The 24,729-nt window shown below is 47.7% G+C and overlaps 1 protein-coding gene and 1 pseudogene across 5 annotated transcripts in view; one reads left to right on the top strand and one right to left on the bottom strand.

Annotated features, from left to right (window-relative positions):
- The window catches only part of SGSM1 (small G protein signaling modulator 1), an 86,701-nt gene continuing 61,972 nt past the window's right edge, over nt 1-24,729 (bottom strand). For all 5 annotated transcript variants that reach the window (XM_028124633.2, XM_028124631.2, XM_028124630.2 and 2 more), the window contains 9 exons: nt 19,780-19,962; nt 18,476-18,544; nt 16,542-17,132; nt 14,248-14,372; nt 12,205-12,287; nt 7,410-7,519; nt 5,288-5,384; nt 4,059-4,226; nt 1-2,207 (listed from right to left, as the gene is read on the bottom strand). In XM_028124633.2, the coding sequence (XP_027980434.2) occupies nt 2,119-2,207; nt 4,059-4,226; nt 5,288-5,384; nt 7,410-7,519; nt 12,205-12,287; nt 14,248-14,372; nt 16,542-17,132; nt 18,476-18,544; nt 19,780-19,962 (1,515 nt within the window). In that variant the 3' untranslated portion in view covers nt 1-2,118. The remainder of the gene's footprint in view (nt 2,208-4,058; nt 4,227-5,287; nt 5,385-7,409; nt 7,520-12,204; nt 12,288-14,247; nt 14,373-16,541; nt 17,133-18,475; nt 18,545-19,779; nt 19,963-24,729) is intronic.
- Nucleotides 22,729-23,218, top strand: LOC148162319 (ubiquitin-conjugating enzyme E2 L3 pseudogene; annotated as a pseudogene).

Consider the following 24,729-nt stretch of genomic DNA (forward strand, 5'->3'; position numbering starts at 1 on the left):
TTTCTCTGTTTATATGTATTTTCTCTCTATATAGACACAACTCTTTAGGAAACAGTTACAAGAAAAAGAGGAGGGCACTCCATAGACAGAACGACTTCCCACACACTCAATTTCCAGGACACAAGGACGCACACAATGTACAGAGACCGAAAAAAGCACAGTAAAGCCGAATAAATAGGAGTTGTTCCAAATCACAACCACGGACACTTCTCTGGAACACCACGAGAGAGAAAGCGGAGAAGGGACTGTGTGCTGTACTCTGTGACTGGTCTGGCGAGAAAATAAATAAGAATCGGAAGGTCTAGGACCTGGGTCTTGCTAAAACAATGTCCTCTGTAACGAACAGCTGAGTGACTAGATAGCCTTTGATCCGGAGGGGGCTTTTGCACATTCCCCCCCCCTCCCCGTCTTGGGAAGGCAGGGGACCAGAGCGGGGAGATGCAATTGTCACGGAGCATACTCTTCGGAGGCAAGGGTCATTTAGGTCTCGTCCGTCCTGCTCAAGGGGCCCCCGCATCAGGGACTGCGGGGGGTGGATGCAGCTGAAGGCACTGGGGCCAACGGATTAGCCTTCACAAGCACGCAGGGCAGCGATTCCTCCCCCTCCTGGTTTGCTCAGGACAGAGGACTAATGTACTCTCTCTCTGAAAGCTTCCATGTGCTTTGAGTCTCCTCCCCTCTCCAAAATCCTCCCTGCCATTCCGGGGAGGAGCCTTCCAAACGGACGCCATTTCTCCCACGTCCCGTGCATTCTCAGAAGAGGGTTGGCAGGACCGCTCGAGCAGAAGGACAGGTAGGCAGGGCGAACCAGCTAGATCAGGGTCTGTCTGTGATTGGCAACCCTCTGTGTGAAGACACGGAGGGGACCATTCCCAGACTTAGCCATGACCCTGGCGCCAGGTCAGCGGCATGTTTTCCAAGGGAAACACATGCCCCAGGCTTACCCTGGCTGACCTCAGTCTCCCCTGGCTGACCTGTGCCTTCCTTTTCCTCCTTTGTCCTGAGCGAGCCAAGGCACCTAGAGAAAAGCCAGCCTCCCCGACTTCTCTAGAAGTGGCTTTCGCCAACACGTACCTTCCAATCTTCTGGACCACCAGACCCCACGTGCAGAAGGAGAGGTGAGGTCTTCCCCAGGAAGGGAAGAAAGGGACGTGTACTCTGCCCTGTGGGGGGGGGAAGGAGGGGGACTCTGGGGGGGACCCCAAGTAGCCTCAGGCTGTCTCACACCTACAGACATTTCTCATGCTCCATCACCCTTCCAGGGAGAGGCCTTTCTTGAAAAGAAGAAAATTAGTCTCTCCTGGGGTCAGGAGAAAAAAATGAGAAAATACAACAAACGGCATCCAGCCCCTGAAAGGGAGGTGCACTCCCGTGTGCCTTTTCTGAATGGGAAGGGGCCTCAGGACACAGGCCCCGTAAAGAAAAGGCGAGGAGGGAGATACATCGGTATCCCCTCCTCGATGTCAGTGGTTCTCAAATGGGGACATTTGGCAATATCTGGAAACGTCTTGGTTGTCACAACTGGGTTGGGGAGGGGGCCCTACTGGCGTCTAGCAGGCAGAGGCCAGGGATGCTGCTCAACACCCTACAATACACGGCCCCTCTCCGAAAAGAACTACTACCTAGCCCCAACGACCACAGTGCGGAGGTGCAGAAACTGCTCCAAGCCAACCTTCCAGCCATGCTCTGGAACACCTCCAAAGGCCCCTTTCGGAGCACAGAGGTAGCCCCACAGACCTCTCCTACACCAATTCCCCCCAAAACTCCCTCCCCGAGTCTCATCTGACAGAGCAGCTTGGAGGGACCGGGACAGAGTAAGAGAGATGCGCCTGTTCTGGAGGCCACCCACAAAAATGCTCCCTCCGTCTGCTGATGCACCCCAACTCCCACAAGGGAGGAAGCCCAGACTCGAACAATCTTTGGTCAAACGGAAAAACGTAAGGCTGAACTGAAGGGGCAACCCCTCGACCCCACCTGCCTGGGTGGCCAAAGTTGGGGTAGTTTTTCTTTGCACAGAAGTCCATGCTCATGAACAGACACGGGGACCTCGCGCCTGGGGCGGCCAGGAGGAAAAGCGGGCGGGCAGCTCGGCAGACATGGCCCAGGGAGAGCAGGCCCTCACTTGTTCTCGATCAGAGTCTGCACCTTGTAGACGAGGTCCCGGGCCAGCTTCAGGACGTGTTTGGTGTTGTGCCGCTCGGCCATTTCTGAAAGAGCGGAAGGCAAGAGCTCATGAGCCTCCTTCTCTGTCCACCCTGGGGCCCCCCTTGCACCTTCTAGTGGAGGGGTCCCTGGGGCATCCCCATCATCATCATCTGGCATCATCCCCAAGCAGAGACCTTGGGGAAGGCCTGCCCCTTTGGACCCTGGTTTCTGCCTCTGTAAAATGGGGGTTACCACAGGTTCTGCCTTATGAGGCTACTGTGAAATCAAACTAGAGGATGTGGGTTCCCAGTGCATGCTTGAAGAAAGTTAGGTCTTCCCACCCACCTTGTATAAACACCACGACTGGGGGCCTTTCAAGAAAGCAATGCTGGGGGTGCCTGGGTGGCTCAGTCGGTTAAGTGTCTGCCTTCAGCTCGGGTAAGGATCCCAGGGTCCTTGGATCCAGTCCCACATCGGGCTCCTTGCTCAGCGGGGAGCCTGCTTGTCCTTCTCCCTCTGCCTCTCCCCTTCCTCATGCTCTCTCCCTCTCTCTCCAATAATAAGAATCTTAAAAAAAAATACCAGGCAATCAATCAAAATCAAATAAAGACTATAGGTTAATTAACAGTAATGTACCAATGTTAACTTCTTAGTCGTGAAAATGTTCTAGATCAGGTAATGTAGAGACATCAAGGGCAGCTGAGCGGAGGGTATCAAGAACTCTTTGTACTAGCTTTGCAACTTCTCTTTAAATCGGCAGTTATTCCAAAATAAAGTGTTTGATTTAAAAATAAAAATAAAATAATGTTTCTCGGGTGCCTGGCTGGCTGAGTCGGGAGAGCATGTGACTCTTTTTATTTTTTATTTATTTTTATTATTTTATTTTATATTTCATTTTGTTTTTTTAAATATTTTATTTATCTGAGAGAGAGCAAATGCAAGAAAGAGCACAAGAGGTGGAGAGGGGCAGAGGGAGAAGGAGAAGCAGGCTCTCCGCTGAGCAGGGATCCTGATGCAGGGCTCGATCCCAGCACCCCGAGATCATGACCTGAGCCAAAGGCAGACGCTTCACCGACTGAGGCACCCAGGTGCCCCAGAGCGTGTGGCTCTTGATCTCGGGGTTGTGAGTCCCAGCTCCACGTTGGGTGTAGAGATTACTTTAAAATAAAAATCTTAAAAAAAAAAAAAAAAGCGTTCTTGGGGTAGGGTCAAAGGTGGCTTTTTTTTCTTCTTTTGCTTTTTTTCCAAAATCATCTTCAGTTTTTAAAAATTTTTAAATAGTGATAATAGGAGCAAGAACTTGCAGTTATGGGGCTCCTCAGATGAGCAAGGTATTGCATAATAGGTTTTATCCATGTTGTCTCATTTAATCGTCCCAACATCTCTGTGAGGGAGGGGTTAGGACCATTCTATCCCCACAGAATCTGAAGCCCAGAGACAGGAAGTCACTTGCCCAAGGTCACACAGCTCCCAAGTGGCTGGGATCGGAATCCCATTTCAAAGGCTGTGCCTTTCTGACGTCACTTCAAATGCCTTCCTGGGGCTGCTTTTGTGCCCATCAGCCCTCCGAAGCAGACACTTTTACCCCATTTTACAGATGAGGAAGAGACGTTTAGAAAGAGGGGAAGTGACTTATCCACGGGCACAGATGCTTAGTGGCAGAGCCGGGGTTTGCCCCCGAGCCTGATTTCAACACCCATGCTCCTTCTGCTAGATTCCTGAGAAAAATGCATTCTCCGCGTTACAAGATGTCAACTCATCCGTTTGGAAATAGACCCAAGAAGCGGATGGAAACCGCCCCCCATCCCCTTCACCGCGTGTCAATCTGAGCACATCTCCCACCCTCCAAGGCCCCAGGAAGGGGCCCGTCAGAAGCCCGCACCCCTCAGAGGACAGCCCAGTCCCATGGGTACCGTTAAAGAATTTGATGATGTCCGTAAAGTCCATATTGTTCTCCAAGATGATGTCACGGTAGACCTCCACCAGAGCCAGCGCGATGAAGAGGACGTAGTGGGCGGACGAGACATGTTTGGCTGCCCAGATGGTCTCCCAGACAGAGAAGACGTCATCGTAGACGAGTTCTGCCAAGGCACCGGCACGCACACGCGTGGGGAGAGGGTCAGCCACGGACCTCCCGCTGCCGCCCTCCCTCTGGGAAAATCCCAGGCCAGCTGTGCCCTACGCTTCTGTCCTCGTGCAGCCGATAGAGCTCAGGTCAGGAGACAGGAGACCTGCACTCTGCCACTTGACCATCAGAAGCCTCAGTTTCCCTATTAGGAGAAAAGGCTGCGCGGACTAGGGGGTTTTGAGTTTCCAGCTTCTGTAAGGGAAGGAACCGAGCCTGGCCGGGTTTCATTTACACGGACCTGTCCCTGCTGTCTGTCCCTTGACCAGTGTCCCCCTTTCTCCCTGCACCTTTCAGCTCCTTTAGCACCCATGGGGGTACCGCCTTGCTTCTGCACACAGGCAGAGCTCACTGCTGCCTCTGGGGCTGGTCGAGAAACGAGAGCAAGCGATGGTGGAAAGCAAGGCTTCCTGTGTCCAATAAGCTCAGTCTGAATCCAGCCCCACCCCTGGCAAGGTGACCTCCCCTCCATCATCCTCTCCCTCTCCTCCTCTGCAAGTGGGGTGAGGCTTGAAGAGAAAATACATAGAAATGGCTCAGCACGCTGCCTGGCACACAATAAACACCTCCCTGCAGGGTAGATACTCTTACCAGCGTCACCCCCACCTTGCAGAATACCAGGGTGCTGTGCTATACCCCATTTCTAAGTCACATGGGCCACATGCCGCACGGGACAAGGGGTGCCTTGCCTCTGATAAGCAGCATAACAGAACGGAAGGGCACTACCTGGGCTTAGGAGGTGGACAGAGGTGGCCTAAGATTCTGGCTCCACTGGTCTGACCTCTGAATTGAATTCTTAGCCTTTGTTTCCTCATCCGTAAAATGGGGACTGTAACAGCAAACTGTCATTGCAAAATAGGGCAGGTGAGCCAATAGTCAGAACTCGATAAACAGGTGTTCCTCACTTCCTCTGGCTTTGCTCCAACATCCCCAGCCTCACCTCCATGGTTCCTTTCTTCCCCCTGAGGTTTCTGCTGCAAAGAGTCTGGGAACCACGCCCCGGTCTGAAGTCATTACCTCGCTTGAAATCCAGTAGGAACCAGCGGTAGCAGAAGTAGAAGTGAGTGTAGTCCCCGTTCTGATGCATCAGCTCAAAGAGCTCTGAGTCCAGAATCTGCCCGCGGGAGAAAAGATTGGCATCAGCCTCCCGGCAAGAGGCTGGCCCAGAGGAGTCCGCTGAATAGAGGCTGACCCTCTTACCGGATGCCACACAGCCCCATGACCAAGTGGAGTTAGGCAACGGGCAAAAGATTTGAAGTGAAAATCGACCCAGCTCAGGTCAACCCAGTCGTTTCTCCAAAGATACGCAAATAACCATAAAGCACGAGGAGAGATGCTCAGCATAATTGGTCAGGAAAACGCAAATCAAAACAGTAACGAGGTACCACTTCACACCCTCTAGGACATGAATCCAGAATCAAAACGACAGACAATGAAGCGTTAGTGACAATGGAGAGAAACTGGAGCCCTGATATGCGGCTGGAGGGAATGTAGCCTGGGGCAGGTGAAATGTCAGCCCTAAGGACATCGTCGAGAGAAATGCAAAGAGACGGCCACACAGAGACCTGTACACGAATGTTCATAGCGGCACAATTCCCAAGAGCCGAAGCGTAGAAACAGCCCAAGTGTCCGTCAGTGAATGGCCTGATACATAAAACACGGCAGAGCCCGCCAGTGGAGAATCATTTGGCAATAAAAAGTCATGGCCTCCTGACACCTGCTACCACACAGATGCACCTTGAAAACATGTTGCTGAGTGAAAGAAGCCAGACACAAAAGGCCACATGTCATGTTACTGCATTTCTGTGAAATGTCCGGAATCGGTCAATCTATGGAGACAGAAAGTAGATTAGTGGTTACCAGGAGCTGGGGAGAGGAACTGATGTTACCATGGTTACTAGGGTTTCTTTTTGGGATGCTGAAAATGTTCTGAAATTAGTGATGGTTTCACCACTGTGATTATGCTAGAAACCACTGGACTGTATATTTAAAAAGGGTAAATTGCATGGTATGTGAATTATATCTCAATAAAGCTGTGTGTGTGTGTGTGTGTGTGTGTGTGTGTGTGTGAGACAGAGAGAGAGAGAGAGAGAGAGAGAGAGAGAGAGAGAAATATACCCAGATGTTACTTTGAGGAAAAGGACCAATACAAGCAAACATCTTTTTTTAATTTAAATTCAATTAATCATATAGTGTATAATTAGTTTCAGAGGTAGATGTCAGTGATTCATCAATCTTATATAACACCCAGTGTTCATTCCATCAAATGCCCTCCTTCATGCCCATCACCCAGTTACCCCATCCCTCCACCCCTCTCCCCTCCAGCAACCCTCAGTTTGTGTCCTATGATTAAAAATCTCTTATGGTTTGTCTTCACCTTATTTTTCTCTCCCTTCCCCTATGATCCTCTGTTTTGTTTCTTACATCCCAAATATGAGTGAAATCATATGATAATTCTTTCTCTAATTGACTTATTTCACTCAGCATAATACCCTCTAGTTCCATCTACGTCGTTGCAAATGGCAAGATCTCATTCCTTTTGATGGCTGCATAATATTCCATTGTGTATATATACCACATCTTCTTTATCCACTCATCTGTCGACGGACATCTAGGCTCTTTTCACAGTTTGGCTATTTGTGGATGTTGCTGCTATGAACATTGGGGTGCAGGTGCCCCTTCGGATCACTACATTTGTATCTTTGGGGTAAATACCCAGTAGGGCAATTGCTGGGTCATAGGGTAGCTCTGTTTTCAACTCTTTTCCAGAGTGGCTGCATCAGCTTGCCTTCCCACCAGCAGTGTAGGAAGGTTCCACTTTCTCCGCATTCTCGCCAACATGTGTCGTTTCCTGACTTGTTAATTTTAGCCATTCTGACCGTTGTAAAGTGGTATCTCAGTGTGGTTTTGATTTGTATTTCCCTGACAAGCAAACATCTTTTTAAGGGCTTGTTCATTATGTAGCCAGGGGGCCTGGACTGATTAAATGCTCAGTGAGAATGAATCCAGTGGCATTGATTTGAGCTAACGGAGTTGGAATGAACTGAACTGAGTTAGACTAAGCATGGCTAGTCTGTTGACCTGAGGACCATTGGGCTGAGGTGGAAGAAGTTACATTATCGAGTAAGACCGGTCCTACCTGGATCAGCGACCTCATGTTGGCAAAGTGCGTGTCCATGGCGCCTCCGTGGGGGAAGTTCTGGTTCATCCTCTTCATGAGCTCTGTGAAGCAGCTGAAGGCGAGGGCCTCTGGGGAAAGAGCACAGGAGAAACAGCTGCCACGGCCCGGGGAACCCGAGCTCCCAAGGTGATCCCAAGGTCGAAGGCCCCGAGCTGGTTCGTGAGGCCCACAGTCAGAGGACACGCACACAGACAAGGGAGAGTCCGTGGATCCCACGTCAGGGAATGCTCTGCAGTCTTAACCATATGCTTTCCACCTTCGAGGGGTCGAAATAGCCTTTCTTTTAGGAAATGATGATGACACAAGATCCTCTTTTTATTTACTTTTTTAAAAAATATTTATTTGTTTTAGAGAGAGGGCATGTGCCTATGGGAGGGGCAGAGGAAGAGAGAGAGAGGAAGGGAATCTCAAGCAGACTCCCCGGTGAGCATGGAGCCCGACGAGGGGCTTGATTTCACAACCCTGAGATCATGACTGGAGTTGAAACCCAGAGTTGGATGCCTAACTGAGTCAATGAGGTGCTCCCACATACTCTTTTTAAAAGATCCCTGTTTGCTCTAATAAAAATTTGTTGATGTTTGGTTGGTCCCAAACTTTTTTTTTCTTTTTTCAAAATTCTACCAGTTCATGGATTTCTCAAGTCTGGGAACTGCTGAATTAAAATGGCGATTGTCAATACTGGAAAGGTTCTAACAGGCATTATGCAGAGAAAGGGTCCAATAACTTTGAGAAATGCTAGACAGGAACTACATATAATTGAGAAAGTAAAGGCTCTGAGAAGTCCCGCAATAAAGAAACCTGTTTCATACTGTTTTAGCCAGCGTTTAGAGAACTTTGTTTGAAAATGGTACCTTTTTTTTTTCCTCTTAACACCTGGTAACTTGGGAGAAAGTTACACAAGACTGGAAGGTTTCCCAAGGCATAGTAAGATCTTCATTTTTATTTTTTTATTTTTTTTAAAGATTTTATTTATTTATTTGAGAGAGAAAAAGCACGAGAGGGAAGAGGGTCAGAGGGAGAAGCAGACTCCCCGCTGAGCAGGGAGCCCGATGCGGGACTTGATCCCAGGACTCCAGGATCATGACCTGAGCCGAAGGCAGTCGTTTAACCAACTGAGCCACCCAGGCGCCCAAGATCTTCATTTTTAAAAAGACTTTATTTTTGGGACGCCTGGGTGGCTCAGTCAGTTACAAGTCTGCCTTCAGCTCAGGTCATGATCCCAGGGTCCTGGGATGGAGCCCCGCATCGGGCTCCCTGCTCAAAGGGAAGCCTGCTTCTCCCTCTGCCTGCCACTCCCCCCGCTTGAGCTTGCGCACGCTCCCTCTCTTTGACAAATAAAGAAATAAAATTAAAAAAAAAACCAGACTTTATATTTTTAGAACACTTTAGATTTATAGAAAAATTGAGAAGAGAGCAGAGACAATTTCCATATACCCCCACACTCGGTTTCCCTTATGAGGAACATCTTAGCATGGCCCATTTGTTACAATTAACGACCACTGATGACACATTATTAACTAAACTCCATAGTTTTGTTTATTTTCTGTTCCAAGAACCCACCTGGGATAACACATCACGTACAGGTCCTCCCTCTCTCCTCTCCTCTCTCTCCAGGACAGTTTCTCAGGCTTTCCCTGTTTGTCATGACCTTGGAAGTTGTGAGAGCAGTTGTCACGTATTCTAGGTGAGCCTTCTCTATTGGAATTTGTGATGTTTTTCTCACGATAAAGACTGGGATTTGGGGTTACTGGGAGAAGGACCACAAGGGTAACGTGCCATTTTAATCACATCATGTCACCGGCACCTGCTACCCACAGGATTATGAGCAGTAATGTTGATTTCGGTCACCTGGCTGTCACAGTGTTTGTCATGGTCTCTCTACCAGAGTTTCCCTCCTGCCCGCACCTTCTATACTGAACTGCTGGGAAGGAAGTCACGATGCACAGCCCGTGTCTAAGGAGGAGAGCGTTATGCTCCCTGTTTTTTAACAGCCTTATTGAGATTCACACAGCATAAAATTCACCGTTTTAAATGTAAGGCTCGGGTTTTTAGTAAAATTCACAGAATTGTGCAACCATCCTCTCGAAGGTCAGAACATTTTCAGCACCTCCACAGACAACCCCACACATCAGCAGGCATGGCCCATTTCCCTCTTCCACCAGCCCCTGTCAGCCCTTTGTTTTCAGTCTCCACAGCTTTGCCTCTGCTGGACATTTCTAATAAATGGAATCATGCACTATGTGGCCTTTTATGTCTGGCTTCTTTCACTTAGCATAGACTTTTCAAGGTTCATCCACATTGTAGCATGTGTCAAGTAGTTATTTTTTGACCAAATAGTATTCCATTATAGGGCTACACTACATTTTATGCATGCATCCCTGATAAACATTTGGGTTGTTTCCACTTTTTTGGCTATTGTGAATAATGCTGCTGTGTGCACATTCCTGCACAGAGTATTTGTGTGAACATATGTTTTCATTTCTCTTGGGGTATACCTAGAAGTGGAATTGCTGGGTCTTACAGTAACTCTATGTTTAACATTATGAGGAACTGCCAGACTGCTTTCCAAAACGTTAGACATTTTACAATCCCACTAGCAAAGTACAAAGGCGCCAATGTCTCCATATTATCACTAACACTTGTTGATAGTTTCCATGGTTTTGATTCTAGCCATCTTAGTGGGTGTGCAGTGGTATCTCTTTGTGGTTTTCATTTGCATGTCCCTAGTGACACAAAGATGTTGAGCATCTTTTAATATGTTTACTGGCCACTTGTATGTCTTCTATTCTGTTGAGAAATTCTATCCAAACCTTTTGTCCATTTTTAATTGGGTCATTTACCTTTTTCTTGCTGAATGGTAAGAGCTCTTTACATATTTTGGATATAAGTCCCTTATATTATACATGTGATTTGCAAGCATGTTCTTCCGTTCTTTGGGCTCTCTTCATTTTCTTGATGGTGTTCTTTGAAGCACAATAGTTTTTAATTTTGTTAGGTCCAATTTATTTTTAATTTTGTCACTTTATTCTTTTGGTGCCATATCTAAGAGACCACTGCTTAACACCCAAAGTCATAAACCCAAGGTGACCAAGATGTATGCCTATGTTTTCTTCTAATAATTTTACTGTTTTAACTCTTATATTTAAGGTCTATGATCCATTTTGAGTTAGTAGTTTTGCATATAGTATGAAGCAGGAGTTTGACTTCAATCTTGAGCATGTGGACACTTGGTTGTTTCAGCATCTTACGTTGAAAAGACCCTTCTCTCCTTGCAGGGCTGAAATATCTTGGCACCCTTGTCAAAATCAAGTGATGTAAAACTACCAGAAACACTTATTTCTGGAATTCCTTTTTTTTTTTTTTAAAGAATTTATTTGTCAGAGAAAGAGAGAGCGAGCACAAGCAGGGGGAGGGGCAGAGGCAGAAGGAGAAGCAGGCTCCCCTGCTGAGCAAGGAGCCAGAAGCCGGACTCGATCCCAGGACCCTGGGATCATGACTTGAGCCAAAGGCATATGCTTAACTGACTGAGCCACCCAGGCGTCCCTATTTCTAGACTTCCAATTTTATTGTACTGATCTACATGTCTATCCTTGTGGAAGTACCACACTCTCTTGATTACTGTAATGTAGTAGGTTTTGAAATTGGGAACTGTGGGTCCTCTAACATCTGCTTTTTCAAAATTGATTTTGTTATTCTTGGTCCCTTGCATCTCAGATGAGTTTTAGGGTCAGCTTGCCCATTTGTACAAAAAGTGCAGCTGGGATATTGATAGGGATCGCACTGAATCAATTTGGAGAGAATGGCCATCTTCACACTACTAAGTCTTCTGACCCATAAACATGAGGTGTCTTTCCATTTATTTAGATCTTCAAATTTTTTAAAGATTTTATTTATTTGAGAGAGAGAGAATACGTGAGCAGGGGGGAGGGGTAGAGGGAGAGGGAGAAGCAGGCTCCCCACCGAGCAGGGAGCCCACCAGCCTCAACCCCAGGACCCTGGGATCATGACCTGAGACGAAGGCAGACGCTTAACTGAGCCACCCAGGCGTCCCTAGATCCTAAATTTTGTTAACACTGTTTTACAGTTTTGGTATGCAGGCATACCTGTTTTGTTGTACTTTTCTGATACTTTTTTTAAATAAATTGAAGGTTTGTGACAATCCTGCATCAAGCAAGTCTGTCTATCGGCATCGTTTTTCCAACAGCATTTGCTCACTTCATGTCTCTGTGTCACATTTTGGTAATTCTTGCAATGTTTCAAACATTTTCCTTATTATTATATTTGCTACGGTGATCTGTAATCAGTGATTATGACTCACCCAACTCAGATGATGGTATTTTTTTTTTAGCAATAAAGTATTTTTAAAATTAAGGTAGGTACATTATTTTTCTAGACAATGCTATATTGCACACTTAATAGACTACAGTGTAGTGTAAGCATAACTTGTATATGCACTGGGCAATCAAAAAATTCATTTGACTCCTTTATTGCAATATCCACTGTATCACAGTGGTCTGTAATTGAACCTGCAAATCTTTCAATTCTTCTGTTAAATTTATTCATAAATGTCTTGTTTTAGATGCTATTACAAATGGAACTGCCTTCCTAATTTCACTTTTGGATTGTTCAGTGCAAGTGTAGGCAAGTACAACTGACTTTTGTATATACAACTTGTGTCTCGCAACCCTGCTGGACTTTATTAGCTCCAGTATTTGGGGGGGAGGGGCAGTGGGAGTGGGGAGGACATACTCACCATCATCCAGAATGACCAGCAATGGAGCCAGGAGGTCACACATGCCCTGGACATAGCCAATCTCAATGTGCTGCCAGATGTAGCTGCAAGAGAGACAAGGGGCCCGTGGATGGCGCTCACGACCTGTCTCTCCAATCCGTTCATCCTCTCCCTCCTCCCTGGCGCGGTCCCCCATCCCTCACCTGGACCACTCATTCCTTCAGCTCCCACCTGCATCCCCTACCCCGGGCTGACACTCTTCAAATATCCTATTCTCAGCCACCACAATGGCCTTCCTAAAGCCCAACTCAAGAGCACCACATGCTCACAGGCTCCCCACTGCATGCCATGACAATGTGCAAACTCCTTCACTGGGGGTACAAGGCATTCAGTGTCTCCTCCCCATCCATCTTCACGCCCCCCCCAACCTCCTGGTACTTCTTCCTCTCTGGCACATATTCACGCCCCTGGGCTTTGCCCTACCAGTTCTGTGCCTGGAGTTCCCACCTGCCCCTTAATAATAAGAACTAATATTTACTGAGGGTTTACCGTATACTCAGGCACTAAACATGTATAGCACCATGAAATTCTCAAAACAATCACGAGAAAGGTATTATCATATCCCATTTTACAGATGAGGAGACTGAGGCCCGGAGACATAAGTGACATGCATAGAGTCATTCACCTAATAATAAATGGCAGAGGCAAGATTTGAACCCAGGTGGCCTCACTGCAGGGTATGTGTATGCCAAGTGGTTTCTTGAGTCTCTCCTAATTTACCAAAGGCCATCTTGAATGTCACCTCCTCTGTGAGGCCTTCCATGATTTCTCCCAAAGCCATAACCCAGAAAAAGTTGGTCTATCCTTCCTTCTTCCCCAGCACCTTTTCATTTTAATGTAATATACTATATTGAAGTTCACTATATTTGTATCCCCTCAACTCAATTTTGAGAGGCAATGATTGCTTAGGAGATTGTAAAATAGAATAGTTAAGAGATAGTACTTATTAATAAAAATGAGTTAGAGCAGGGGTTGGCAAACCTTTCCTGAGAGATAATAATTATTTTCAGCTTTGCACGCCGTACATTCTCTGTCTTAACTACTCAACTCTGCAGCAGCAATCACAGATACTATGCAAACAAATGGGCATGGCTAAGTTCTAAGAAAACTTTATTTGCAAAAACGAGTGGTGGGCTGCATTTGGCCTATGGGCTATACTAGTCGTTTGTGAACCCCTGGGTTAGAGTAGAATGGAGAGATGTCCAGGATGCATTATTAAGTGCATAAAGCAAGTTGTAGAAAACATAGTATTAATCCCATATAGGTAAAATACAAAAAAAAAAACATTAAAACACATATGCACGCATGTGATATTATACAATATATACAATCTGTTGTGGTTTTTTACGCATATAATACATATATGGCTTGGGAAGATGTTCGCTCAATTGTTAGCAGGAGTTTCTTCTAGGGGAGGGGGCGTTATGACTGGAAAGGGAAGCAGTTTCTCTTTGGACCTTATGAACTTCTGGTTTCGCTGGTTGATTGAGGTTTTTAATAAGCCTGAGTTGCTTTCATATTTTGAGAAATAAAATATTCAGTATGTAGTGAAAAGTAATAAGAAGCTCCAGGTCTTGGCTTAAGGAAATAAAGCACAAGATTCTAGAACCTGAGAGATGGGAGTATGAGCTCCCATTCAGCCAACTGCCCCGCTGGGGGACTCCAGCAATGTGGTGGCCCTCAACCTCCGTTTCCTCCCCTGTAGATGGGGGATGGGTGGGGCAGGGGGGTGGGAGGTAACACCCCCCAGGCTTGCTGTGAGGACGAGGCGAAACAGCTTTTAGTAAAGGGCTCAGGAGAGAACCTGGTATACAGTAAGGGCTTAATAAATGCTCCGTTATTATCATTGCTCAGATTGTTATCTTGTCGGTGTGGGCTGGCATAAATGCCAGGTGGGCAAGGTGCCAGGAGCAGAGGTGGCTGTCCAGCTGGGCTCCCTGGGGCCCCTGTCTCTGCTACCCTCTTCTGCACCCCTGCAGACCCCCGCCCCCCACCCCCAACCACCTGCACATGATGTTGCGCAGCTTCTCCAGGTTGGCGGGCGTGAAGTACCAATAGTTGCGGTCACACCTCTGCACATCCTTCTCGATGCGGTGCAGGTTCACCGTGTACAGGTCCAGGAGCTCTGGCTGCAGGCCCCGCGGAGGGGAAGGAAAGAACAGTTACACCCCCACTCCTCCCAGAGGTCAGATTCCACAGGTTCTCCCTCCTCCCCCCTCATGGGCTCCAGGTGCCACTGAAATGCACATCCTCTCCCTGGACCGCGTGGGTGTTTGGTTTCCTTTCTGTTGTTGCCCCGGAAAGCCTCTTTTTACTTGGTATGATGAAAGTTCTTTTTGTTTTTCTCCCTTCTATGAAACAAGACAATTCTCTAAGGTGCACAGACTAACTATCCCCGTTGAGCGCAGGAGGGTTATAACTAGCTGGAGGTGCACCCCCACCCCCTGAACACCGGACAGGAAGAACGGAGGAAGCGAGCAAGAGTCCAGTTCTGGCCATAAGCTGGACTTGCTGCCTTGACCCCACCTGATGAAAAGCTGCAATGATATGGCAAGAAAAGTATGGAATATTTCAAGGCCAAAATTTAACCCAAAAAGGCAAGAAAATACCAAATCTGGCTTTTGCCTTGAAGGAAGCTGCCAAATTGGCAAAATGTAAGCTTGGATTGAATGGTTTTGGGGTCCTTCTCCCCTAAGGTCAGGAATCTATTAAGAGACTTTCCTACATTAAGGTGGGACCCCCAAAGAGCCCCATCCCTGGTAAGAGAAGCCCGGAAGAAAAACTAACATTTGGGGTCTCAAGGACAAATGCCTGTCTTGAATAGAGGTGCCAAATGAAGTGTAAAATATATCTCCCTGGATAATTAACAGCTTTGAATCAGGTTTGCAACGTATGCAGGTGGATAATCCAAAAGCAAGAGTAACTTCTACATGAAGGTGAAGAAAAATCTAAGATGACAGCTATCTCTCGGGAGCAGTGGACTGGGAAAAGCCACTGGAGAGACTTCTTGAGACATAAAAGTGAATAGAAAAGCCGATGTGTCTGAATGTTCCAGGAGAGATTTAGAAAACTGGCAGAGTTGGGGCGCCTGGGTGGCTCAGTTGGTTAATCGACTGCCTTCGGCTCAGGTCATGATCCTGGAGTCCCGGGATCGATTCCCGCATCGGGCTCCCTGCTCGGCAGGGAGTCTGCTTCTCCCTCTGACCCTCTGCCCTCTAGTGCTCTCTCTCTCTCTCATTCTCTCTCAAATAAATAAATAAATAAATCTTAAAAAAAAAAAAAGAAAATTGGCAGAGTTTGGAGGTTGGGGGCTGAACTGCTGGTGCATATGTGGCAAACGTAGGAAAGGAAAACAGAGACAAGGAAATGAAAACGCAGCCAGGGAAAACGGAATTTTTTTGATAGGAAAGAAAAAATAAATACAGCTTCCTACATGGTGTATACATTATGTTGTTATACTAGTATAACATATAACTAAAATGATTATAACTGTAGTGGAGGGATGGGGCTGGGAAGGTGTCACCCGTGGGGTGAGGGTGTGGGTGTGGAATGTCTGGAACTGAAGAAAAAGGAAAAAAAAAAGATCAAGAAGTAGCAATACAAGTATGTTATTTACAGACATGGGGGTAAACATCAGAAAATTTGGGCAGAGTAAGTAACCTTCACTGCCTCTGGGAGAGCTCCACGTGGGTGTGCTCCGTGCGGGTGGGTGGGGGCGGCACTTCTGGTTCCCTCTTTAGCCTTGTTTTGACTCTATAAACTATGGGCAAGTGTATCTTAGATAGAAACAACAAGCTCTTTAAAGGAAAATGGAAACACCACGCCTGGCTCAGAAAACCTCCCATTCAGCTGACATCCTTTGGCTTGGACTTTTTGGCAAGAAAGCAAACTTGAGTATTTAAAAGATGCCGGACCTGAGTGTACGCCAAGATGCTCATCCTCAAGGCTGCTATTGACGGAGGGCTCACCACACGTCAGGCACGGAAGACCAGACTCTTACTAATTCTGAGCTCAAGAGAGAAGGTACCCAACTGATAGGGAAACTGAGGCTCAGAGAGATAGAGAGACATGCCTCAGCTGGGATTGAATCTGGGACGGTTTGAACTGCACAGCCTGTTGATCTTGAAGTAGGATAGCCCCCTCCCAAAGGGGCTTCTCCAGGGCAGCCTCTGTGCTGGGGAAAATGTTAACAGACCCGAGGTCGTTTGTGCTGGGAAACTGAGGCTCGTGGGACACGCCCAACCCTCCCGCAGCTGTTAGGTGAGAGAACCGAGTGGAGGAGAATCCTGGCGGCTTACAGAGTAAGTGACACCGCTGGAAGACACGGGGGATGCCTCGTTGTTGGCAGAAGTGACCACGGCCAGAGAAGCCAGGGCGGGGAAGAGACTTTCCATCTCGGGCTCTTCTGAGAGGTTGTCCTCGCTGTCCACCTGGCTGTGCTTCTCCACCTCGCCGCCGCCCCAGCCCTCCATGGCGGCCCCCTCCTTCTCGGGCAGGGCCACGTCCATGCTGCCGGTGAGGGACATGAACTCGTCCATGCTCTCGTTGGCGAGGAGGTCGCTCTCCAGGCTGTCCTGCACGGCCAGCTGCTCGCGGGGGGCCTCCTCCCGGGAGGTGGTGGCCTCGCTGCTCTGCCCATCATCCGCGCTGCTGTCCCCAGGTCGGAGCGCCAGGGGGGCGTTGCGCTGGGCGTCCATGACACTATCTTCTGTGCTCAGGCTGGGCTCTGAGTGCTCCGAGAGGCCCGAGGAGAAGTTGTGGGAAGACGGATGGCCAGAGTCCGGGGAGCAGGTGCCATTCACCAGGTTCCCATTGGGGATCTTGGGCTGTTTCTCCTCCAACCTGCCTTCCGTCTCTACCTGCTCTACTTCGTCCACAGACTCAAACACCTGAAGACAAGGTGCACAAAAACAGATGAGGATGTCCACTGTGGCGCTGCTTCCAGCCGCAACCTTAATCCCCATCAGCGGGGGACAGGTTCAAATATGGAACATGCACGCGCAATACTATACAGTCGGGAAAAAGGGTGGGGTGGGACCAGGTATAATATCTGCTCCTGTTGTAAAAATTAAAAAGTGACCTATTGCATGGAAATGCATAGAATAATCCAGAAATAAGGAAGCACTGAAATTGTCTGAGGAGGGAGTACTTGGGAATTCAAGCGGCAAGAAGCGCACCTTTCATCACACAAAATGATAGGCACGTAGATTTTTTAAGTGAAAAATTAGTTAAAAACATAAGGAACAGGCTAAAAACAGCATATTATATCCACGTGGTTGGCTATTACAGATCAATTTTCAAAAGTAGTTAGATATGTATGAACCACTATGGAAAAGCCTCCAGGATACATCTCAAAGATTTATCTGTGGTTCTTTGTGTCCTGAGATCATATCCTATTAAGGAGATAAGACCACGTTCCAAGGGGACATGAAATATTTCTTCTCTGTGTGTTTATGTCACCAATCTGATTTGATTTGCTATTAAAATCACATTTTTGGTTTTTAAAAGTTTCTTCTAGATTCAACTGTTTTAAATTATGTAAAAAAAAAAAAAAAGTACCTAATTCCAAAGTTGGAACTAGGAAACAAGGGGTATTCATGGAAATGTAGCTTCTTTCCCTGTGCCCCTCCCCTGACTCCTGTAGGTAACCATTCTGATTCGTTTCTGGCTTATTCATCCACTGTTTTTGAAAATAGGTATATTAATATTAGAATTTCCTCTTTTTATGCAAAAGGTGACACTGTGCATATTTTGGGGGCTTTGCATTTTTATTTAATATCCAGTGAGATGAGTTAACATTTCACTGAATAAAATGGAAAGCTGTGGACCCACACATACGATGGCATTTATGTAGAAATTTTCAAAAATTATCAAACATTGCAATATATCCTTTACATACTGTGTACATACTTCTGTGTATGTACAGGCAGTCAGCAGGGTGACAGGGACACACAGCAAAATGCTATTTCTAGGGAGCGCAAGTGGGGATTAGGAATGGTCAAAGCCAAATTTAGCTTTCTCTGCAATATTTTAATTATTTACAAGAAGAGATTCATGTATTACTTGTGTAACTAAAAACTCCATTTTTAACGCTAGTATAAAAAGCTAAAACAAACAGACCATAAGTGACCTATAGATGATAGATGTCCAATGCCTTTACTCCAGGTTGGAGGGAGGGGGTGGATGGGGGAAGGGGAGAAATGGGGAAGGGGCGGGGCCTGCGGAAGTTCACCTGTGTGCTGTTGCTGGAGTCACTCTGCAGGCGGACATGCTGCCGGCCGGAACTGCAGCTCTGGGAGGACTGATAGAAAAAGGGGCAGAGAGAGCAGGGGTGAGGCTGCATCCCAGCTCTGGGCCCCTGCCCCTCAGCTCAAGGAGGGATAGGAATCCCTATCCAATCAGATAGGAATCTGTACAACGAGAAGGGGGGTTCTCCCTCTGTTCCCTGGAGCCTCGGGGGCCACACAGCACCCACAGGACCCCACCTCCCACTCCTGCAACTGGAAAACCCTACCTTTAACTGCCCTGTACTTGAGACTTCTGGCTAATATATAAGTTCAACTCCCGAGTGACTGGTTGGCACTGTTGGCCTGATTTTTTGTTATTCCCCTGTCTGCATGCTTTTGCCCTGTAACTTCTAACTCCTGCATACTCAGTTGCAAGGCTGGGCCCTGTCACCTGCTTCGGCCAGGGGGATGTCAGCAACCTCGCCAGGGCAGGGGTTTAACCAGCCCTTGTGTGTATTTCCGCTTTGTCTCTTTATGATCTGCATTCACTACAAGAACGTGCCCAGCTCAGCCTGCTGGGGGTTGGGACATGGGGCGCACAAGCCGGTCACCCCAGACGTGGGAGAGAGCCCAGCGAAGATCAACAAACCATTTAGCTAACCAGGCGCTGACAGTGGGCACAAGAGTAAGCCCAACCAGCCCCGCTCAGAGGTGCTCGGCTGAGCCAGACCCATGCGTGTATGTTCAGTGTTTACTGTTAGAAGTTGCTGACTTTGGGTGGTTGCTTGCAATGCTATGCAACGTGATTGCTGGCAACCCGATGAGGATACATCGCTGGGGAAGAGAAGTAACTTTCTTCTCAGCTCCTTCTTTGGGCTGCTGAACTGGAGGCTCTGTGAGAGCCCAGAGGTCTGACTTGGCCACTGGAGCGTTCCTGACATTCCAGAACATTCCTGGCACGCGGCAGGCACTCAGTGAGCATTTGCTGAATACGTGAAAGTCTAGCACTGTGCTAGGCGCTTTGTAGGCACTATCTCACGTGAGCCGCACACAAACCTCCCCTACGCAAATGGTTGTTCCCATTTTGTAGATGTGGAAACTGAGGCCCAGAAGTAAAGGTGCTTGCTTGAGGCCCCACAGCTAGGAAATGGTGAGGTTGGATTCAAACACAGGTCTGTCAAACTCCATGTTTTGACAAATGCCGGGGGTGACGGCTCCAGACACCCAGCCGTCACCATTCCTACAATAAACGGCACAGACCCCGGCCTTTACTGCCCCGCTGTGCTCCCAGATGGGTGCCGCCCATCACCTCATTGCTGATGGTGGAGTCCCGGTGCATCATCCGGTGCAGGTGGCTGTCCAGGCTGGCCCCTGACGAGCATTTAGCCAAGGCAGCCGCGTGGGACTCCCGCTCCCTCTGCCGCACGATTGCCTCACAGCCCAGCCATTCGGCCATTGTCTGCGTGTAGCACGCGTGAATCTGCTCGTCCACCTGCCGGGGCAGAGGAAAGGTCACCCCTGGGGGGAGCCAGCCCAAGCCAGAAGAGGATGCTAGCTCTGGCCTGGGACCCTGAGCCCCAGAGACACCCAGCCATCATTCATGAGACATCCGGTGGATATTAAATGAACGCCTACTATGCGCAGGGCACTGGCTACGCCCTGGGGATACACACATGTGTGCAAGGCTACTTCTTTCTTTCCATGTTCCCTTCCTCCCTCCCTCCCTCCCTAGTCGATTCATTCATTCATACGTTCAAGTATCTGCGTACTAAGCCTAGGGGCTTCGGAAGTGAGAGGACTGTTTCTTTCCTTATTACCTTTTCTTCTTCTTCATTTGCTCATTTACCCATAATTCGGAAGTACCTACACCGTGCTAGGTACCACACTAGGCATAGGGGAAACAAGATGAGCAGGATGCCCCGCTCCATCTACCCATCCACTCCCTCCACACATTTACTGAGGACCTCCCACGTGCCCAGTGCAGGGCCAGGAGCAGAGGATACAAAGATGAACACAGCTGACCTCTCCCCTTTACTCCTGCAATGGCCTTACGGAAGGATTACAGATTTCAAGCATTTTCCTTGTGGCATGTCAGCAGACCAGAGGGCAGCTTGCGTTGTTCCTGATACACAGCCCAGGAAACTGAGGCTCTGAATCTGTCAGGCCCCTGGGCACAAGTGGGGGCAGGCGAGCTGATCTGAGTAAGGGTGTGGAGGCGCACAAAGAGAGAGGGCAGAGAGCCTGCCCCGAGCCGAGCTGGGAGGGGTGGGGAGTGTCCTTCAGCCATTCAGGGCTTCCAGAGAGAGGCTGAGGGTCCACCCTGGCCAAAGGCCTTTCCTCCCGCCCACTGACCTCCAGAAGATTCGTCCCAGCACACCTCCCCATTCCCGCTGCCTTTCTCGGCTAGGTTTCCACGGCCCTGCCCCAGGACGACCCCGGTAGCCTCCTTCCCAGTGCCTGCTTGTCCCAGCCTGCCCCGCCAGCGCATCTGCCCTTCGGCAGCCTGTCTCTCTCCTCCCCAGCCCCACCTCTCACTGTCACCCCCACTGTCCTGCCCTTTATGCTCCAGCCACTGTGCCCACCATGCACTTCCCACCCTCCCCACACAAACCCACACAGATACACACACACCCCCCGCATCATGCATGAGTCTCCCCTCGGGCTTTGCTCTTGCCGGCCCCTCTTCCTAGAGGCCCTTCCTCACCCCTCTTGCCTGGAAAGCGAGCAGCTAGCCTTCTGCCTGGCAGAGGTACCTCCTGTGCGCTCTTACAACCCCTGGGTTTGCCTCCATCGGACTCTGCACAACCCCCACTAAACTGGCAAGGACCTTGTCTAATGCACCATCGGGTCCCTGGTCCCAAGCACGGGGCCTGGCACCCCAGAGCGCCGTTCCTGTTTGCCAGGAGCCCAGCAGGCAAGGGGTGAAGCATGGCGGGGGCCTCCTGCTCTTCCCGAGACGATTTTAGACAGTTCACTGGCACGGGGGTCTTATCATACGGAATCACAGTGTGATTTCTATTTCTAGCTCCCCTTTAACTTTTCCGATTATGGGAAAGGTCAGTCTGGTGCTACAGTGTCCTGACACCTCCTATAATGCTTCATAATCCCCCTTTCTGACAGCGAGGGAGCAGGCCTCAGTCAGGCTACGGCATCTGTGTGGAATTGAATTATACCTTTTTGTCATATCCTATTTATTTTTACGGTTTCCTTCTATTATGGCAAGTCATGGCAGTTTTCCACTGAATGCAGGGATATCAACTTATCTTTTTAAATAAGCTCTACACACAGTGAGTCAACTTATTGACGAATATACAACAGCACAGGTGGTACATGGATATGGTTTTAAGAACTTAGTATGAACAAAAGAACGTAGAGGGGCGCCTGCGTGGCTCAATTGGTTAAGTGACTGCCTTCGGCTCAGGTCATGATCCTGGAGTCCCTGGATCGAGTCCTGCATCGGGCTCCCTGCTCGCCAGGGAGTCTGCTTCTCTCTCTGACCCTCCCCCCTCATGTGCTTTCTCTCTCTCTCTGAAATAAATAAATAAAATCTTTAAAAAAAAATAAAAGAATGTAGAGTCTCTCAATAATTTTTATATTGATTACACGCTGAAATGGTAATATATTGGCTATGTTGGGTTAAATAAAGTATATTAAAATTAATTTCACCTTGATGAAATGATGTAGACCCCCCCCCTCCCCACACACACACACACAAGAACACAAGAGCTAATGCAGAAGCCAGTGAGATCCTAGTGAGGTCTGTAGTTAAGCGAGCACTATTGTGCCAATGTTAATGTCCTGGCCCTCGGTAATGGGCTACTGTTCTAGGTGATGCTTCCACTGGGGAAAGCCGATTGATGGGTATGGCAGGACCTCTTTATTACAGTTTTTGCAACTTCTCAGGAACTTATCATTTTTAAAAGTTTTGTGGGCATCTGTTTCTTTCCGGTTTTCAAAACAGGACTACTAAAACATTAACTGAACATTTAAGATTAACATAGGTGCTCCAGTGTGGTATCAGCTGAAGGTGACTCATTGCAGGGTGGTATTAGATCAATGGAACATAATGGAGAATCCACACTAATATGCCCAACTGATTGCTGAGAGGGGCACAAAAGCAATTCAATGAGGAAGGATAGCCTTTCTGTCAAATGGTGCTGGAACCACTGGACATCACAGGCCAAAAAATGAATGTTCTTGACCTAAACCACTCACTGTATACAAAAATGAACTCAAAATGGATCACAGATTGGGGAAAGCAGCAGCACCAGATCCAAGATGGCGGCCAGCAGGAGGCTGATGAAGGAGCTTGAAGAAATCCGCAAATGTGGAATGAAATGTGGAACTTCCGTAACATCCAGGTTGATGAAGCTAATTTATTGACATGGCAAGGGCTTATTGTTCCTGACAACCCTCCATATGATAAGGGGGCCTTCAGAATCGAAATCAACTTTCCAGCAGAGTGCCCATTCAAACCACCGAAGATCACATTTAAAACAAATATCTATCACCCGAACATCGATGAAAAGGGGCAGGTCTGTCTGCCAGTAATTAGTGCTGAAAACTGGAAGCCAGCAACCAAAACCGACCAAGAAATCCAGTCCCTCATAGCACTGGTGAACGACCCCCAGCCCAAGCACCCACTTCGGGCTGACCTAGCTGAAGAATACTCTAAGGACCGTAAAAAATTCTGTAAGAATGCTGAAGAGTTTACAAAGAAATACAGGGAGAAGCGACCTGTGGACTAAACTCTGCCGTGATCGATTCCAGTGAGTGTGAGCGGACACCCCGCAAAGCAGGACTCTGTGGAAAATTGACACGTGCGGCTGCCTGGCGTTTGCTTGTGGCAGTTACTAACTTTCTACAGTTTTCTTAATCAAAAGCAGTCTAGGTAACCTGTAAAGAAAGGATTAAAAGTTTAAGATGTTCTAAAAAAAAATGGATCACAGACTTAAATGTAACATGTACAACTATAAAACTTTGAGAAAAGAAACATAGGAGAAAATTTTTGGGATCCAGGGCTAAGGAAAACATTCTTAGACTCGACACAAAAAGCACAATGTATATGAGGAAAAATTGATAAACTGAACCTCATCAAAAATTTAGAAATTTGTCCTGCAAACGATCCCACTGAGAGGATGAAAAGAGAAGACACAGACTGGGAGAAAATATTTGCAAGCCATTTATCCAACAAAGAAGGAATATCTAGAGCATATAAAGAATGCCTAAATCTAACAGTAAAAACCCAAACAATTCAGCTAGAGAATGGACAAACAACGTGAGCAGACACTTCACCAAAGATACTCAGGTGGCAAGTAAGCATGTGCAAAGATGTTCAATATCACTGGCCCTTTGGGAAATGCCAACTAAAACCACAATGGAACATCATTTACACCTGCCTGAGCGGCTAACATAAAAAAAAACAGCAATGAGACCAAAACTCCAGGGAGGATGCAGGTGTGGATCACTTGGATATTGCTGGTGGGAACAGAAATTGTTCAGCTGTTGCAAAAGCTTGCCAGTTTCTTCCAAAACTAAGCATGCATACCGTATGTCTCAGCAGTTGTACTCTTGAGCATCTAATGATGACTTACGCTCCCACGAAAACACGAATGTTCACTGCTGCTTTATAATAGCCCAAACCAGGAAACAGCCCACCTGCCCACCAACAGGTGGATAGTCACTACTGTGATGCACCCAGGCCACGGAACACCATAGAACTCTTGGCCACGGAAAGGACAGACTGCCAGAGGATTACGCTCAGTGAAAAAGTCAATCCCAAAAGGTTACATACTACATGATTCTATTTGTACAACATTGTCAAAAAGACAAAACTGCAGGAATGAAGAATAGACTGGTGGTTGCCAAGTGCTAGGCTGGGAGGTATGGGTAAAAAAGAGTAACAGGAAGACTCTGGTAGCACTGGAAATGTTCAGTATGTTGACTGTGGTGGTGATACACACACACACACACACACACACACACACACACACACACAAAATGTTCAATGCCCTGGTTGTGATACTGTATTATACTTTTTTTAAGATGCTACCACTGGGAGGAACTGGATAAAGGATACACGAGTTTCTTCTGCATTATTTCTTGTAACTCTGTGAATCTATAATTATGTCCCAAAATAAAACTTTAAATAACGGTATCTGTGTCTTGTATTGTATTTCTACTGGACAGCCCTGCCCCAGAGCTTCCTGGCTCCCCCATGTTCCCCTGTCCCATCTTGGTCCAGCATGAAACCAGAGCA

Source organism: Eumetopias jubatus, unplaced genomic scaffold (genome assembly GCF_037043125.1).
Source record: "Eumetopias jubatus isolate StellerSeaLion01/CBP00866 unplaced genomic scaffold, mEumJub1_p1.0 scaffold_16, whole genome shotgun sequence".
Taxonomy (NCBI): Eukaryota; Metazoa; Chordata; class Mammalia; order Carnivora; family Otariidae; genus Eumetopias; species Eumetopias jubatus.